The 16,226-nt window shown below is 50.2% G+C and overlaps 4 protein-coding genes and 1 non-coding gene across 5 annotated transcripts; 3 read left to right on the forward strand and 2 right to left on the reverse strand.

Moving 5' to 3' along the window:
* Positions 1-1,069: 1,069 nt before the first annotated feature.
* On the reverse strand, positions 1,070-1,172 carry BCR38DRAFT_t160. Its single transcript has one exon. It is a non-coding gene; the product is annotated as a tRNA-Thr (tRNA).
* A 177-nt stretch (positions 1,173-1,349) lies between these two features.
* Positions 1,350-3,723, forward strand: BCR38DRAFT_429176 (major facilitator superfamily domain-containing protein). Its single transcript, XM_040859948.1, has 3 exons — positions 1,350-2,059; positions 2,210-2,326; positions 2,383-3,723. Exons 1-3 carry the CDS (start codon positions 1,777-1,779, stop codon positions 3,480-3,482), a joined length of 1,500 nt encoding a protein of 499 aa, XP_040717035.1. The 5' UTR covers positions 1,350-1,776; the 3' UTR covers positions 3,483-3,723.
* Positions 3,724-8,293: 4,570 nt separating this feature from the next.
* BCR38DRAFT_408045 (uncharacterized protein) lies at positions 8,294-10,537 on the forward strand (the record flags this gene model as incomplete). The annotated part of the gene is made up of 7 exons (XM_040858226.1): positions 8,294-8,570; positions 8,613-8,719; positions 8,821-8,919; positions 8,999-9,547; positions 9,608-9,998; positions 10,067-10,097; positions 10,153-10,537. 7 exons carry the CDS (start codon positions 8,294-8,296, stop codon positions 10,535-10,537), a joined length of 1,839 nt encoding a protein of 612 aa, XP_040717036.1.
* BCR38DRAFT_172484 (uncharacterized protein) lies at positions 10,454-11,275 on the forward strand. Its single transcript, XM_040853864.1, has 2 exons — positions 10,454-10,630; positions 10,685-11,275. The coding sequence occupies exon 2, from the start codon at positions 10,691-10,693 to the stop codon at positions 11,237-11,239; it is 549 nt and encodes a 182-aa protein (XP_040717037.1). The 5' UTR covers positions 10,454-10,630; positions 10,685-10,690; the 3' UTR covers positions 11,240-11,275.
* Positions 11,276-11,311: 36 nt separating this feature from the next.
* Positions 11,312-15,715, reverse strand: BCR38DRAFT_456715 (DNA mismatch repair protein MSH3; the record flags this gene model as incomplete). The annotated part of the gene is made up of 2 exons (XM_040861950.1): positions 11,312-14,661; positions 15,697-15,715. 2 exons carry the CDS (start codon positions 15,713-15,715, stop codon positions 11,312-11,314), a joined length of 3,369 nt encoding a protein of 1,122 aa, XP_040717038.1.
* Positions 15,716-16,226: the final 511 nt, after the last annotated feature.

Here is a 16,226-nt window from a genome sequence, read left to right on the forward strand (position 1 = left end):
TTTAATATTTTGGCGAGTTTTCGCGCTAAAATCTTCCCGTAAGTAACGCGTGCATTTGTCTGTACGTAGCTCAAGCAATTATGGCTGCACGTGCTTCAGAAGTGAATCCCCAATTGAGTTAACGATTTCCGCTTAGTTCGGTACCGAATTCACGTAATTTGCCCATGACTTCATGGAGTGGTGGGCAAGTGAACTTGAGACGCGTTTTCGCAAGTGTTGATGTGGTATGGTGAGGTTCGTTGGTGAAGTTGGCATCCACATAAAATGACACTAATTGAAGCATCAGAGAACGGGCGAATGAGTGTCGAGGTGTACGTACGTATTCTGTTGATGCTTCGCAGGGTTTGCCCTCTCTCGTAACGGTCTGTGGACTTACAACAAGAAAGCAGTGAAGTTCTCGAGGTCTTAGAATTAAATAATAATAATATTAAATACGCCGTAGGTGTTAACCCTCGGTACCTCTACAAGTACTCCCTTAAGGGGCTATAGATGATATAGCGGGCCCTTAAGCCGCGTCGGGCGGTTATACAGGTAAACTTGTAGCCAAACGACTACTAAACCTCCTGTCCCTCCCTAAGTCTGTGCTACAACCCCTGCCTGAACTACCGATAAGCGTGGTAATGTGGCACTTAAATTCGTCCTCAGGGGTGGGATGCTGCTGATGTGCAGAAGATGCTCGACTATTTTTTTGTCGCGACAAGTCGTAGTATCTGCTAATTGGGGTTCTCGTCGAGCGTATACATCTCAACCATACGCTCAAGTGGATAGACCGTAACGTGGTCTAGACGCTCGCAAGAATCGCGGCGAGGGGGCGTGCTGCGCGCCTTCTATCGTGAGGAGACGGGTTCGCCGACGAGCGTTATCGGATAGGCGAGGTCCGATAAGGGGTCGGATTAACGATTCGAATTCTGGACCGGCTGTCGAGTTATATTCCGCCGACGTAGTGCTTGACGGTCGACTGGCTAGGATGCTCGTAATCCTAAACTGCACCAATCTCCCTATTATCGCTAGGTAGGCGAAGTCAACAAGGTGGGCAGCGCGCCGTAAGGGTTGACTAAACCCCCTTGTGTGTCAGCTGCGGGATTCGAACCCGCGACTCGTCACCAACCCAAGTGGGCGAGGCTCAAATCGGGACTTATCTACCAGCGAAGTGACCAACTACACCAGCCGACTGATTGATTGGATTCTTAGAATTATAAGATGCGCTTAATGCAACACAAGGGCAGGAGATGACTCGTCGCAGAAACTTTCGCTAAATTCTGTGCCAATACACAATTTCCTCTTTATGGGTAGGAGATGGCTTGTCCTAGCAAACTTTCGCCAACTTCTGCGCCAATAAACAATTTCCTCTTTACGGGTAGGCATCAGACTGACAGGCATCGGGTCAAGCACCCTACAACGGCCAACTTAAAACTGCCGAAACCTTTGAGTGATCAGTGCCATCCTTCTTGATAATTGCGACAAATGACAATCCATCTTGTACTGGGCCAGCTCTTGGCAGACAAGCGGCGGAGCCACGAGAAACAATTATTAATACAATCGGCCTTTCTCAGTATCGAGTCATCCGTTCTTTTGATGCACAATCGGAAAATCTGTTCCCACGGCATCGGGTTCTTGTCAAACTCTCTGGCCTCAATCATTTCCAAACCTTCCTACCAGCACGTGCTTGCTAATGCTTGTTCCGTAAACTACTTTCTTGGGGTCAACGTCTATTTATTCTAACTATTACTACTATTTCTGCATTATCCGTGCGCCTGGCGCGGGCCGGATCGCAAAATGGCTGAAATCCTTAGGCCGGTCCCACAGGTAGACCTCAAGATGGCGGAACAGAGCGACGGTTCCATGAACAGCTCGAGTGTCGGTGACACGCTGAAGGACGATTTGGCTCTTGACCGGAGACTTCTTTGGAGGCGGGATTTGGTACTTGTCCCCATTATGGGGATTCTGTATACGCTCCTTTTCTTGGACAGAACCAACATCGCCAATGCTCGTGCTTTGGGAATTGGTTCCCCGACTGGTCTCGAAGGGGCACTCCACATGCCACCCAATGGATTTAATAGTGAGTAACTTTCGGAGGCTGCTGTTTCTTGTCTTGTTTTATTGTGTCCCAAGTGTGAACTCCCTGTCTGTAAATATCAGCAACCTCTTCTCCTGAGATGTGATTGGACTGGAATTACAATGAGTGCTTACTGACACCGCCGCGGACTAGTCGCCCTCGTAATTTTTTATATCCCGTTCGTTCTCGCCGAAATCCCAGCAAATTTAGTCCTCAACTTGAATAAGATCAAGCCTAGGTATTTTCTTGGTGGCCAAATGTGTCTGTTAGGTGGGTTGAGTGATATAGCTGCAATGGCGTGTCAACTTCGTGCTAACGACTTTTAGGGATCCTGGGCATGTGTCAGGGGCTTGTCCAAAATTACGGAGGCCTTCTCGCCGTCCGGTTTCTCATGGGCGCATTCGAAGCCTCTCTTCCCGCTGGAGCAACCTACATGATATCAACGTATTACACCAAGCGAGACGCGGCCTTGCGATTTGCCTGGTTTTTTAATTTCGCCCTAGCTGGACCGTTCTTCTCTGGTCTGCTTGCATACGCCATTCAACGCCTCGAGGGAACCGGGGGCTACCAAGGCTGGCGATGGTTGTTCATCATCGAAGGCTTGATGACGGTGTTTATCTCTGTGTTCATTGTACTCTTTTGTCCAAATTTCCCCCATGAGGCCCAGAGCTGGTTCCTGAAACCTCATGAGCGCGATCGCATCGTCAGCCAATTAGAAGCCTCCCGTGGAGCCGAGACCAAGGGCTCCGCCGTTGACGATGTGCCTATCTGGAAGGTCTTGGTGGACTGGCGCATCCACTTGTTTACCATGTGTTTCTTCTGTTGCGATGTGACTGCGGCATCCGTCTCCGCCTTCTCTCCTACGATCCTCACGGAATTGGGCTGGACTTCCACTGTCGCCCAGCTCATGACGATGCCTATCTGGGCTTCTGGCATCATCGCCTCGTTTGTCGTCACGTATATCTCGAGCCGCGTCAACCTCCGCACCCCCTTCATTCTCGGCGCCATCTGCTTCCAGCTGATCGGCTGGATTATAATGCGAGTCTACGTCCCGCACGCTGGCGTGCGATACATGGCCTTGTTCTTCATGTCCGTCGGGACTTTTCCCCAGATGCCCATTCTGATGGGCTGGCTCTCGGCCAACTTGAGAGGCCGCAAGTATCTCGCTGTCGGCATGGCGTGGATGATTGGGTTCGGTAACTGTGCCAACTTCATCTCGTCGAATGTATTCATCAGGGCCGAGGCACCGCGGTACCAGACGGGGTTTACTACGGGTTTGGTATTCACGGTCGTTGGGTTTTTTCTTGTCAGCTCTGGCTGCGCGTTGCTCGTCGTGAAGAATCAGAAGAGAGAGACTGCTCGAGCGAGTATGTCGGATGCGGAGCGCGAGAGGCATGACGAGTTGTATTTCAAATTTGTGTTGTAGACGAAGCGAAGCTAATGTTTCTAATACCCTCCTGGCTAGGTCGGCAAGCGGGCCAGTTCGAAGGAGGTTGGCCATGTTTTGGTGAACTGTAGAGCGATGCTTTCTCTAAGATACCTTGGTTAGCAAAATATATCCTTGCTTTTCGTTGCTGAATATGAATAGTTTGGGCCTCGATGGATTGTGCGTCAACCACGAAGTTGGAGACAACATTACTGCCTCATGACATATCATCCTCAGCACCTAAACCCCCAGGTCATCCAGCGGTTTGCTGACAATGCGAGCTCGACCATTGATAGCTATTCCAATACCCAACTCGAGCCTTAGGGTACTTTGGCGATCTACAAACGCTTCTCTACCTATATACTCAGGTTTCCTACACTTTTAGCGGAATAGCATTTTCATAATAGAAGCGATCTCAGCAGTAGAGTCCTTTAAGCGAGTTTGTGTCTTCTCCATGACTCATTCTGGACAGTTCGTAAACAGCGTCTGCGCGCTTACTAGCCTTGATATGAAATTGACTTCTCCGCTTCTAATGACTTTTTAACTGCTCTATTTCTGGTACAGGCTTTCTTTACTCATCTGCCCATCACTTCGCAATCTCGATATTCCAAGGCTTACTTGAGCCAATGTGTGAAGTTGCACAACGATAGGGCAATACCTTGCCGAAACAGTTGCGAAGCCGTTTCTTTTTGCTTTTCCCTTTCCCATTGTTTGAAGAGTTTTCGAGGATCTATGAAAGGGTTTGACGCCTAGCTCTGCTGATTCAGTGAGAAATGTGATAGTTGTGCTGTACTTTTGCAATGGTCGTGGGCTAAAGTCCTGTAAAGAAGTTATGGAATAGCATAACGGCACCTTCCCGAGACAATTGCTAAGTCGTTTCTTCCGAATTTTTTGACATTTTAGGCGTTTCTCAAGTATCGTGGGAAAGTTTAATAACAGGTTATATGCCGTTTCATGATAAACAGATGGACAGCTACACGCTAGAACGGCCGTAGGCCAAATCTAGCCTTACAGCTCAACAGTTTCATACATCGCATAAGCGAGTCTTTCAAAACAAGGTCAGTTAGTACGATTCTACAGATTTTTGATACACGTAATCGATATCAAATATGCGGTTGCTCAAGTTTGGTCACACTACATAGCTTGCGCATCCGTCTTGTTGAGGCAAAATCACACCGAAACATCGTGATATCTCGAACTCCAGTATCATACTGTGTACAGATCATTTCCAGGAACTTCAAATACATCATTCTACCCACGCTAAACAAAGGACAACATCTCCCTTGGACCAATTCTCTGGTCTGGAGGAGGTGAGTGAACTCGGCCGAGGGCCAATTTACGTACCCCTCCCCGTCATAACTAGACCAAGCATCATAACAAGTTCAAGACTGTCGGCCTGGACCAATATCCGCAAGGGTTGCGAGTACTTTTCTCATTACTGATATTTCTACAAAGACAAGCACTTCGTATGGCAAGTCCAGAGCCACCGTATTTCCAAAGTGAACGCTGCCAGACTAGATTTGAAGCCAACTTCCAAATCACCTAATCCATTGCAAAATTTCTCCGTGCTAAGATTTCAACCTGGATTCTTCATTGAAGCTAAGTAAATATCACTGGAAGCATCACACAGAAGTGACTGGCGTCTCTAATCTACATAAGTACTAAATCACGTGTAACAGGCAATAAAATCCTGAAGGCCTCTTTCCTGGCAACTACAATCCAGAGACCGCTCTGTAACTGCAACTGCCAACTACATTTATTCTCCACTTTTGTAGAACTCCTGCTTATGGTCCTTCTTTCCTTCTCCCGAACGATTCTACTTCACCCATCAACCCCACTGACCACAGCCGTCTTTACCAATCTCCACAGGCACCCCGGCAAAGGTCGTTTCCAATCCAAGTCACGCCTTCACGTCTTTACTTGACTTGCGGAACCTTGATACGCTCTTTACAACCATCATACTTCAGTCTGTCGATACCCAGACAGCCAGCAGACCTCGGTTCACAGCGGAGACAGCACCTCTCCAGCTGCATTGCAAGCTCGTCAAGGGTGCATGACTTCACTGACTACTATCCGAGCCAATTGCTGGACACCGCCAAAGGTGCGTTAGACTTAGCACTGCAATTCCAGATTCCAATCAATCTGCTCCTTCCCATGCGAACTCTGCCGCACCCATCCCAACAGACAGTTCGCCTGGTGCATCTCGTCAGGACATACTCTTCATCCAGTCGTTCCTCGCGCGCATCTTTGTGGGAGCAGCAACATCACCGCCAAAGGAAGATGAATGATCTTCTCGCCTGACTACTATACTTGGAAATAGAAAGCTTCCGCCCAGTTTTCTTGACTGCCTACATTCTACAATCCTGGGCTGCGCATCGACAAGCGGCTCCCGAATCAGCACTTTCCCATCCAAGCTTCACGCAATGGCACCCACGAGAATCCATCAGCCTTCTAGTCACTCACGATCTCTTCGCAGAAGCTGAAATTCAAGACGACCACTAACTCCATTTCTAGGTCTGACGACGATACGAATAAGTGACCAAACCACCAGTACTCGAGCTACTACAGTGTCGCCTCTCCTCGAGAAGATTCCTTCGACTCTCTATTCGACATTTGGGCAATCAAACTCTAGTCCCGGCCGACCCCGACCACCATGTGAGTATATTTATGCTTTTCCTCTGGTCCCTGGCGCTTGAGCCAAACCTGTCTGGAGATTGGTTGCGGCACATCGGGCTGCAAACTTTTCCAACAGTGCCGCCAACTACCGCATCCTCTCGATCTCCTATCTTCTTCTAAAATCTCTCTACACACCCTGTGGTATTGAGTCACTTTACCCAAGAAGCAATGCAGGCGCAGTTCAGTTGAAATTCCACAGATGTAGCTAACTCATTCAATTCTAGTATCCTTGTTCTTCAATACCAAGGAACCTCAATCTTTTCCCTGTCCAAGACTTTCTTGCAGACCTGAGTCTTGAGAAGATCCTTCCAGGAATCCAATCACGTACCTACGAAAGCACCCTGTTTGAGTTAGTGCGCGCTTTGGATCGTTAAATTGCGACGCTCCTTCCCGATTTCGACCCGCGGTTCTCAAGAACGCTCCCCGTTCAAATTCATGCGATTTTCAATTATTTGATTGTGTAGCTCCTCCCTGACTTCAACTCAGGATATCCACGAACGCACCCCGTTCGAGCGAGTAAGGCTTAGGACGATTGAAGTACAATTTCAGTTCCTTCCCGACTTGAAACTACATCCCAAACGGATCGCATTTCAAGTTGGTAAGTCTTTCACAACTGACTTCCACATGCCAACTTCAAGTCTTGTCCATACAAAGTTTCATTCCCCCGGTCTTCCATTGGATGTGAGCAATAGTGAGGCTTCCAAGAAACCCCTGATAACTTGCCCCATCTAAGCAATCATTATGTTTCTGTCCCATAGCCATTATTGATATCCTTTCGTTATGTGGGAATCTTTCGACCCATCTGCCTCTGTTTCTTTCTTCCCATTCCTATTACTTTGTTTTCGTTCAACCTCTGCCGATGATCTTATCCAGATCTTCTATCAATGTTTTCGTCTCATCCCCGTCCTTCACCCCTTACCTTCTCACTGTAAACGGTCTTTCACATTACTATTTTTGCCTTTCAAGGTGGCTGACAGCATGCGCTAGATCTTTCCTCAGGGAACGCATCACTCTTTTTATTTGGGATACCAAGTACAACCCAACCTGTGACTGGTGTCACTGGTTCTTTCCCCGAAGGTGAGTGACGGAACCTATGAACGCATCCCTTACAACGTCATGATCAGTTACTCCTTTCGTATTCAACCCATCGCCTTGACTATTAAGCCCATCGCTCCTTTTTTTTGAAGGTGAGCACGCCCGAAACACAGCCTCCAGACCTGCAGTTGTGGCCACTTAGGCAGTCGCTTCTTTGCCTAACCGCGCCTTTCTGTTTGGTTCTACAACCCTTCCCTCCACGTCCGAAAATGGATAGCTACGAACATACCTCATACCATGTCTCTATATCAGCCCCGAGAGCTGATGATAAAAACTCACAGGTACTTTTATCGGTCCGCTCCACCATTGATGTACCGCCTTGAAGAGTCTGAGCTTCCATCTAAGAGGAAGTAAGTAATCCAGGAGCTGCAAGAGAACAAGGTGAGTTTCCCATCAATGTATCCATCTTTTTACACCTTGTCTGATAGAATCTACAGGCTTGCACTTCCCCTTTTGTCTTTTTCGAAGACAAGACATACACCTTAGACACAGCTGGTAAGGTACATTTTCATTCTTTCAAATTGTGTTATGTGTTACGTTCTACATTTTGCTTGCTCCCCGCCACTCCTACTATATGGTGAAATTATCTCTCATTTGGTACCCTAACCTCGAGGTTGCTGCCACAATTGACCATCACTGGGCCATAATTTTATGACAGTCCGATCGGAAATCAGAAGCTCTAGGGCCATTCAAGACTGCAAGATACTGCAACAGATGGATAGGATGCTTATTAATGGGGTCCAGCCTGGCAGCAGGCTGTGTGTTGCCCTCTTGTTTTGACAGTATGCGGGATTAGACATGCTTGACTAGCCCTGGTCGGATTCACGATGGCAGGTTTTTGCCCTGATGTTGGCTTGTCGATCCGGGTGTGCTGTCTCCCTGCAGTGAATACTCCCACATGCGCACACTGTCCATTGTCACACTCTTTTTCATGTTTAGCTTTTTTCAGTTGTTGCTTTGGCTGCACTGATGGGTTGCCTTACAAATAATGAGTGTCAGGTGCTAACCTGTTCTCAAAAGGAACCGAACGTTGTGACAAAATGGATTCTTCAGTGCCCGATGCTGGTGCACATCAGCGCATGAACAAGAATGGCACCAAGAAGATTACCAGACCAACTATCCAAATCGGATCAGGAGCACCATCTATCCCTTTGGTCTGCTACCTCTGCCCGAAGAACTCCAGGTTCTCCGACCTATCACACCTCCTCACGCACATGGCTTCCAAGGGCCACCTACAAAATAAGTTCAACCTGGAACTGCTGCAAGACTCTGATGATAAAGCCCAGAAGGCCTTGAAGGACTTTATTTCATGGTGGGGTAAGTTTGGCATTGCAGATTTGCTGAAAAATCGCAATGTAGCAAGGGGCAACAAATCGAAGCCAACTGCTGGACGTGGGCACTCTGGAAATGGTAGAGGCGGAAGTATGGTGAGTGGCAAGAAGACGGGAACCTCCAGTGGGAACACTGTGAGTCTTTCTGTCTGGACAAAGCGTGGCTTCTTGGAGCTCATTCAGTGCAACAGAAATCTCACAACACACATTTGAATGCTACAAATGATGCTGTCAAGCACGAAGCTGAAGACGACCTGTCCTCTGTGACAGGATACACTCCCTCCGACCAGAACGCCAACCTGTTCGGTTGGCACACAGCTGCTCACACAAATCAGGTAATAAGCTACCCACACTACCCGATAGCCTTGAACCGCAAGGTACCTTTATCACAACATTTTCACTGACTTTGATCAGGGAATTGCAAACGGTCCTTTCCATCAAATGATAATTAACCACCAATCAACCGGAATCCCGAACTCATCTGCCTTCCCAAATCTAATTAGCTTTGGGACCCAAGCAGCGTCACTTCACGATTCTGCGACCACACTCTCCACACCAGCCTCAGCATTCAATCAATATCCAGGCTCTGCAGGTGACGATAGCGATAACGGAGCATCATCAAAATATCAATTTTCGGAGGACGAAGACGAGGAGGCTTCATCCCGCTCAGAGCGCACTGACGATACGGTCGACACCGCGACGGCTGCCGCTATGGACGTCCCGGACGAGGAAGTCCATAACGCCAAGTTCCGCAAGGATGACTGGCTGGCTGGTCAGAACGTGTTTGATTCCGCATCCCAAGATGAACGCAGAAGGCGCAACCAGCGAAAAGACCCAGCCGTCCTTGAGCGCATCAAGCGGGCTTCTGAGGCCATCACGCAAGATGAGCTGGTCCTCGACCTTCAACTGGTCTACCAAAGATCTCGGAATGTCTACGACAACCCTTCAATTGATGGGAGCAATGTTGGTCTTTAGTAGCTGAAAGAATTCAGAGATAGTAATTGCTGATTTGATGATCTTTAGGACGAGGACGACGCGCACGATTCGCGTCCCCAGCGAACGCGACGCGCGACTGCTAACAGAGCAAAACGCAGAAAGACCATTGCTAATCCCAAGGACGGAGCTGAAGAGGAGTCCGGAAATGGGTTCGGAATGACTGGAAGTCGTAACAGTTCCCGTGCGACAAGTGTCACCGCCATGGTCAATTCCACCCGAGTCACTCGTGCGTCAGTTCGAGGCAGTAGAGGTTCTGATAGAGCCTCTCATATGCCCATACAAGCTGCTGGACGATCTACACGATCGCTTCGTGGTACCCGACAGCATCAACCTCAACCCGAGTTGCCTACCCATAGCCATGGTGACAACAGTGGAGGAGAATATGATGTCTCTGAAGACTCCGAGACTTCTGACTCAGGTGAGGGCTGGGTCACCATGGAAGTGATGATCCGGCAACTTCTCGGTTTCTAATGCCCTCTTCCGCAGGTCGGATCCAGAGTCCCAGTGGCAAGCGACGGTATGTTGAGATTCTGAGCAGTATCGTAGACAGCTAGCGCTGACGTTTCAAACAGACAGACCATGCTTCCCGGACTTGCACTACGTCCTGGCAACCCGAATCTTTCCCTCATCTCCCCCACTCCCGTTTTCAAGCGCCAGCCGTCTCGACTCTTTGGCGGAAAAGAGAACATGCATCTTGCTTTTCACCCTCAATCTTCATCCACCTCAAACCCTTACCTGTCCTCGCACAACCCCATGGCAGACAGCTCTTACAATCCTCTTTGCATCCGGCGACGAGAAGATATTGGCTACCGGATGTACTCATCTTTGGACGATGATGCAAAACAGCCTTCAACCACAGGATTTCAGCCCATCAACGGCCCCAAGGACTACAATAGCTTGCATATGGGTGACGGGTACCGACCTGGCCAACATCCCAATGCAGGATACGATATCTGAATCCTCCGGTCCCCCACGAAGCCGTCTACCAGATAACGAAATTGATTGAGTTAAACATCACAAGGCCCATGATTATCTTGAAGGCATTTTCTTGTAAGTCAGCCCCATTGCCCGTCCCCTTGGATTAGTGGTACTGACTCTTTCTAGCTACCCATGGATATCGATTTCCCAGCACATATTTCCCCCTTTGCGGCATACCTTCGGCTTTCTTTCGCCATTGCACGTGTCAATCCTGGTTTCATGATTTCGTCTTCTCATAATAAAACGACACAGCATGAATTGTTCTTTCTTTTCAAATTGCCCTTTGGTCCACATATGGAACAGCACGACAACCCGATATTGGAGCAGCGCGGCAAAATAAACAGCGGGACGTTCGTCGATGGTAAGACCACATGCCGCGATGAGACCAAGCACGTGTACGAAGAACCAAGTCAATTCAGCCTCCGAAATGCTGCAGAGGCCAAAGTTTCGGAGATATCAGCCTGGAATTTGGATCTTCTGTCCGAATCGAGCAATTTGACAAAGCTCTGCAATTGTTTCCAGCTTCAGGGGTACCGTGCGCAGTTGAGCATGGTTATAAGGTCCGACAGCATGGACCGTAGGGCAGAGCATATTTGGCCTCTTAATTGTTCGATGGGCCGTTCTCAGGGCATTTCGTATAGGGGCTTTCAGATGTATATTAGTTCTCAGAAGCTGCGATGAATTTGCGAATGAATTTTACATAGACCAAACCTCTCGTCTCTGAGCTCTGTGGCACTGCAAACAAGTATAATGCTAAAGCTGTTCAATACTTGATATCAAATGGTCCAGCTGATCGTGTCCGTTTCGCAAGACGTCGCCCAACAACGCCGCGGCCCCATTCAGCCTGCGCATCTTAACTTCGTCCTCCAGCTCACGCGATTTCTTGGCCGCCACATCGAGGACCTTCCGCGGAATTCGCGCCAGACGCGCGACGTTCAACCCATATGAGCGATGTGCAACGCCCTCACCTACTTCGTACAGGAATGTGATCTCCTCGTCCCCTTCCTGGCCACCCTCCTCTTCCGGATTTCTGTCTCTCTGCCCGTTTCCATCACTATCATCTCCAACAATCTGCCCCCTCTTGGTAGCGGTAAACCGCATATGTACATTCCTCACTTTACCACCCAGTCCCTCGGCCACGCGCGCCAGACTCTGGTAATGCGTAATAAAGAGGGTCAAACATTTGGTCTCCTCGACGACGTGGGCGAGGACAGCCTGGGCGATGGCGGCGCCGTCGTGGGTGGAGGTGCCGCGGCCGAGCTCGTCAAGGATGACGAGGCTGCGCGGGGTGGCGGCGCGCAGGATGGCGGCAGTCTCTGAGACCTCGACCATGAAGGTACTCTCACCCTGGAAGAGGTTGTCGCGGGCACCCATGCGCGTGTAGATGGCGTCGGTCGGGGTGAGGGAGAATGCGGTCGCGGGGACAAAGGAGCCAATTTGGGCGAGGAGGACGAGCAGGGCGACGGCACGGACGTGAGAGGACTTGCCGCCCATGTTGGGGCCCGTAATGAGGTGGGCGAGCGGGGAGGGCGAGGAGAGCGAAGTGGTGAAGGGGATGTAGGATGTGGTGAGGGTTTGCTCCGCGATGGGGTGCCGGCCGGACTCGATGGATATTGTCGGTGGGGACGAGGACGGCAAGAAGGTGGGCTTAGTGTAGCCAGGCAGTGCGGCGACTTTGGAGAGGGAGAGGAGGCAATCAAGATTTGCGAGGGATGATACGGCGTCGCGGAGGGGCTGATAGTTAGCTGCTATGTCCTGTAGGAGAGATTTGAAGGCGGTATCGCACGCTGCAGCTAGGGCTTCTTTGTGCTGGTCGCGTTCGGAGATCAAGCGAACAACATCGGGCGTGTGGAAACGCGACAGCTTCTTGGTACCGCTAATCTTGGCCCAACTGGCTGGAACTTGTTTCAGCTCCGTGTTGGACACTTCAATCAGGTACTCGATGCCGGCAACAGTGACATACGTCACGGGGGCTTTCTTCTTTAATTTCTCTGCAGCGACCTTTCGGTGCGCATCGAGCTCCTGCTCTACCGACGCAATGCCCAGCTTGTGGTCTGTGATATCATCCGTCTCTTCCGTCTCCCGGAAGAAGTTATACTTGTCATCTTTGCGCGCTGCGTCGGCGTTGATGCGTTTCAAGTACGAGAGTACTGTGGGTAGAATCTGGGGCAATGCTATGATGGCGACGTTGATGGCGGTTGACCTAAAACCAGTATCCGCTGGAGACTTGACGTGTGAAAACTCTGTTGATATCTTCTGTAATGTTTGTAGAACCGCGACGAGCTCAGGACGTGTGCACTTCCCGTAATAGATACGGATGAGACTGCGTTCTAGATCAGTCCTGGTGTGTATTAGGAGGTGCTGAAGTTGATCGACTCTTGGCGTCGACGCGCCATCAAGGAGTTCTTCGACAGCAGCGACACGCTCCTCCAGCTTCTCTTGGTCCAGGAGTGGCCGTCCAATCCATTTGCGAAATTGTCGCTGGCCGAATCGGGTCAAGGTCTTGTCGAGTGCCCAGAAGAGGCTGCCCTTTTCAGCGTGATCTGTCTGATTGCGATAAACTTCGAGGCTTTCCAGGGTGGTTCCATTGATGAGCATGTGGGAGCGAGTACTGAACGACTGGAAATACTTGGTCAAGTCGAAGATATGCTCGAGTCCGTACTCGGTCAAATGGTTAATCATGGACGACAGACATATGGTGACTGATTCGGGCAGCTTCAGCACCTTGTCGAGTAACGCGCTGGCCTGCTCATTGCCTTCGGCATCAGATTCCTTTAGCTTACCAGCGTAGAACTGCGTAACGTGCGAATACACTTCTGCGGCCATCGTCTTGGACTTGGGTACTCTTTCTACTCTGCTTCTGTCCCCAAAGACGTTTGTGCTGCTCCCAGACAAATGTTGGATCAGCTTGTCAGTAGCTTTGGTGAGCTCACCGACAATAAGGAATTCGCACGGCGAGATGTGGAGAAGCCGCGTCTCGATATCGCTCCGCATAAAGCCATCTTCGAAGCTGTCATAGATGATATTTCCAGTAGCTGGCTGCACGGCAATGATACCAACGTCGACTTTCTCATCTGTGCCCCATCCCTTGGCTTTTGTCTCGGTAATACAAAGAAGATAACCCCCTGACGGGGTACCCGAGCTGTCTCCCTGCTGGTCGAGTTCGCCAATCTCGTCAATGTATGTGCCCTTCGTATACACGTTGGTGAGCTTCCTAACGAAGGGAGTGTTCCTGTTGTCGCCCACTTTCTTGAGCGCTGCCGTCTCGATCTGTCGCACAACGCCAACCTTATGGCCAGCTGCCACCAAGCGCTTTGCATGTACTGGTAACCTGTGGACGGGGATACTGGCCGAAGCAAAGCGGTCCAGGTGTGCTTCTGACGGATGCTCATCGTAGCGGAACTTTCCCGGTATGCATACTATACTTAGCTCCTTGGCAGCTGTACGTGCATCCTCGCCAAAGAACTTGAACTTGTACCCGACCTCGACAATCAGGATGGTGTCCATGTGTTTCCTCTTGATGTCGAGGAACTGGATCTCCATGGGAGTCAACTTGCCAGTCTTGGCTCCTTTCTTCTTGCCCTTGGTAGGTGGGGATGTTTCCTCCTCCTCAGCCTCTTCGCCATCCTCAGCGTCAAGTGCTTTTGTCTCGTTATCGTTCTGCCAGCTCCGCCGTTTGATCTGGGCCATGCTGTCGGGCTTTCCCAACTTTTTGACAAATTTCTTGTGCAGCTCTGCCTTCCTGCGCTTCTCCGCATCGTCATCTTCCTCTTCGTGCTCTGCCTCTACCGCCATATCTTGGGAACTGGACCCATTGTAGATGTATCGTTCCGTCCGGTTACCCGGCTTCGAGGGTCCAGGCTTCGGATTGGGGGGCTTGGACGAGACGAGGCTTCTCTGGTCGTGGTCGGCATTTCCCTTGGCGCGCTTCGGACTTGGAGGTGGTGCTTCGCCCCCATTGTCGGTATCCTGCTCGAGTGGCCGCTTCTTGGAGCTCTCGGGGGCGTCGTCACTTGCTTGAATTTGGGACTTGCGAAGGGTCGCATTGAGACCGTTGACACTCTTTGGTGTGAAGAAGCTGGTGAGAGACTGCTGTTTCTTGGCTCCGCCTGCCATAGTGGGCATTTCAAGACACTCTCGACTTCTTGGAGGTGTTCATTCGTATTGCTGAGCAGTCCATCATCTGAGGAAACTTGACACCAAGTTCCCGGGAGACGCGTTTCGAAGGCGCGTTAATTGTTGGCCTGTGCTGGCTGCATCCGGGGTACCGCTTACCCCTGTCAAGTACCTACCTTTCCTTTCTCCTCTTACGTATAACTTCAACACTAAGGCATCGATCAATTCCTCTTTAAATAACTTACAGTGTCGATGGGAACTACTGTATGACGCGCCTGACTTAAGATGTTCAAACATGATCCAATTAAAGAATGCACGCATCGTTACATCCAACTGCGACGTTTGCTTTCATTTCAACGCGATTCTTGCCCCAATTCGAACCCTTGCTTGCTTGCCCCCCCTATTTCATACGACCCCATCCACCACCCGAGACATGGAAATATGCACTAACCAGCACAAACAAGATGCTAAACCTCGACCTTCAAGAAAAGAAAAGAAACAGTCTATAGCACACTCGACGTATTCATATGCTTTATCCTACATATGTGTTGGCCTGTGAGCACAACCTTGCCTCGGAACTGCCTTGGAGGCCTTCAGAAAGCGGCGCCCGATTGATCAAGGCATAACGGCTCCGTTGAAAGCAATCTTATTAGGGCTGCCATCTCCGGCATTCTTGATCAAGCCAGGCGTTGCCAGCTGAGCAAGGCGGGACTGAACTGCCTGAGGACCAAAAACTCCTTCGCGAGACATCAAGTAGGTCGACAGCCCAGCAACGTGCGGTGATGCTATGCAAAAACTTGATCAGTCCGAGGTCATGCAACCATAATTACGAACAAGACTCACCCATACTAGTCCCACTAACCACCGCATATGCTGAATCCGAGTCCTTCCACGCACTGACAATATCCTGACCAGGCGCAAAGATATCTACGCATGTGCCATAGTTCGACCATCCGGGCCGTGTATCGGTCCTGTCGATGGCGCCCACGGTAATGGCATTGGGCGAGCGGGCGGGCGAGTACTTGCAAGCGTCGTCGCCATAGTTGCAGGCTGCGACTACCACTACCATGCGCTGATCGATGGCTTTTTGCACGATGTCATCGAGGGCTTGGTATGTGGGGCCGCCGATGGACATGTTGATGACGGAGCGGCCCAGGGCATTGCGTGATTTGGCGTCGCCTACGGCTGATGACGCCGAGTGATGGTCAGTACAGTTGTGTATGTATCAATGGAATGGGAGTGAGGGGGCTATTGAGAGAAGGGAGAAAGGGATGAGAAAGAGTGAGGTGCTTACCCCAGTCAATGGCGGCCATGAGACCGGACCAGCTGCCGCTGTTGTTCTTATCGAGACACTTGACGGCGACGGGGATGGTGGTATTGTCAACACCGACCGTGTTGCCAGCAGCTGTGGCGGCGGTATGCGTACCATGGCCGTTCTCATCGTCGTTCTAATGATGCGACTAAGTATCGTCTCTGCAGCTTTGGCGGGCGTTTGAACTTACAGGAGAACCTTGGATAAAGTTGGTCCCCCACACAGCGCGTCCTCCGAATT

Source organism: Pseudomassariella vexata, assembly GCF_002105095.1.
Source record: "Pseudomassariella vexata strain CBS 129021 chromosome Unknown BCR38scaffold_5, whole genome shotgun sequence".
In the NCBI taxonomy this organism is placed as follows: domain Eukaryota; kingdom Fungi; phylum Ascomycota; class Sordariomycetes; order Amphisphaeriales; family Pseudomassariaceae; genus Pseudomassariella; species Pseudomassariella vexata.

What these genes read in the sequence shown, in the direction of transcription:
- BCR38DRAFT_429176 (XM_040859948.1), top strand. Translation starts at nt 1,777, where the DNA reads ATGGCTGAAATCCTTAGGCCGGTCCCACAGGTAGACCTCAAGATGGCG. An exon ending in GCCACCCAATGGATTTAATA is followed by an intron (nt 2,060 to 2,209) that starts GTGAGTAACTTT and finishes GCCGCGGACTAG; the next exon opens with TCGCCCTCGTAATTTTTTAT. An exon ending in TGGCCAAATGTGTCTGTTAG is followed by an intron (nt 2,327 to 2,382) that starts GTGGGTTGAGTG and finishes AACGACTTTTAG; the next exon opens with GGATCCTGGGCATGTGTCAG.
- BCR38DRAFT_172484 (XM_040853864.1), top strand. Translation starts at nt 10,691, where the DNA reads ATGGATATCGATTTCCCAGCACATATTTCCCCCTTTGCGGCATACCTT.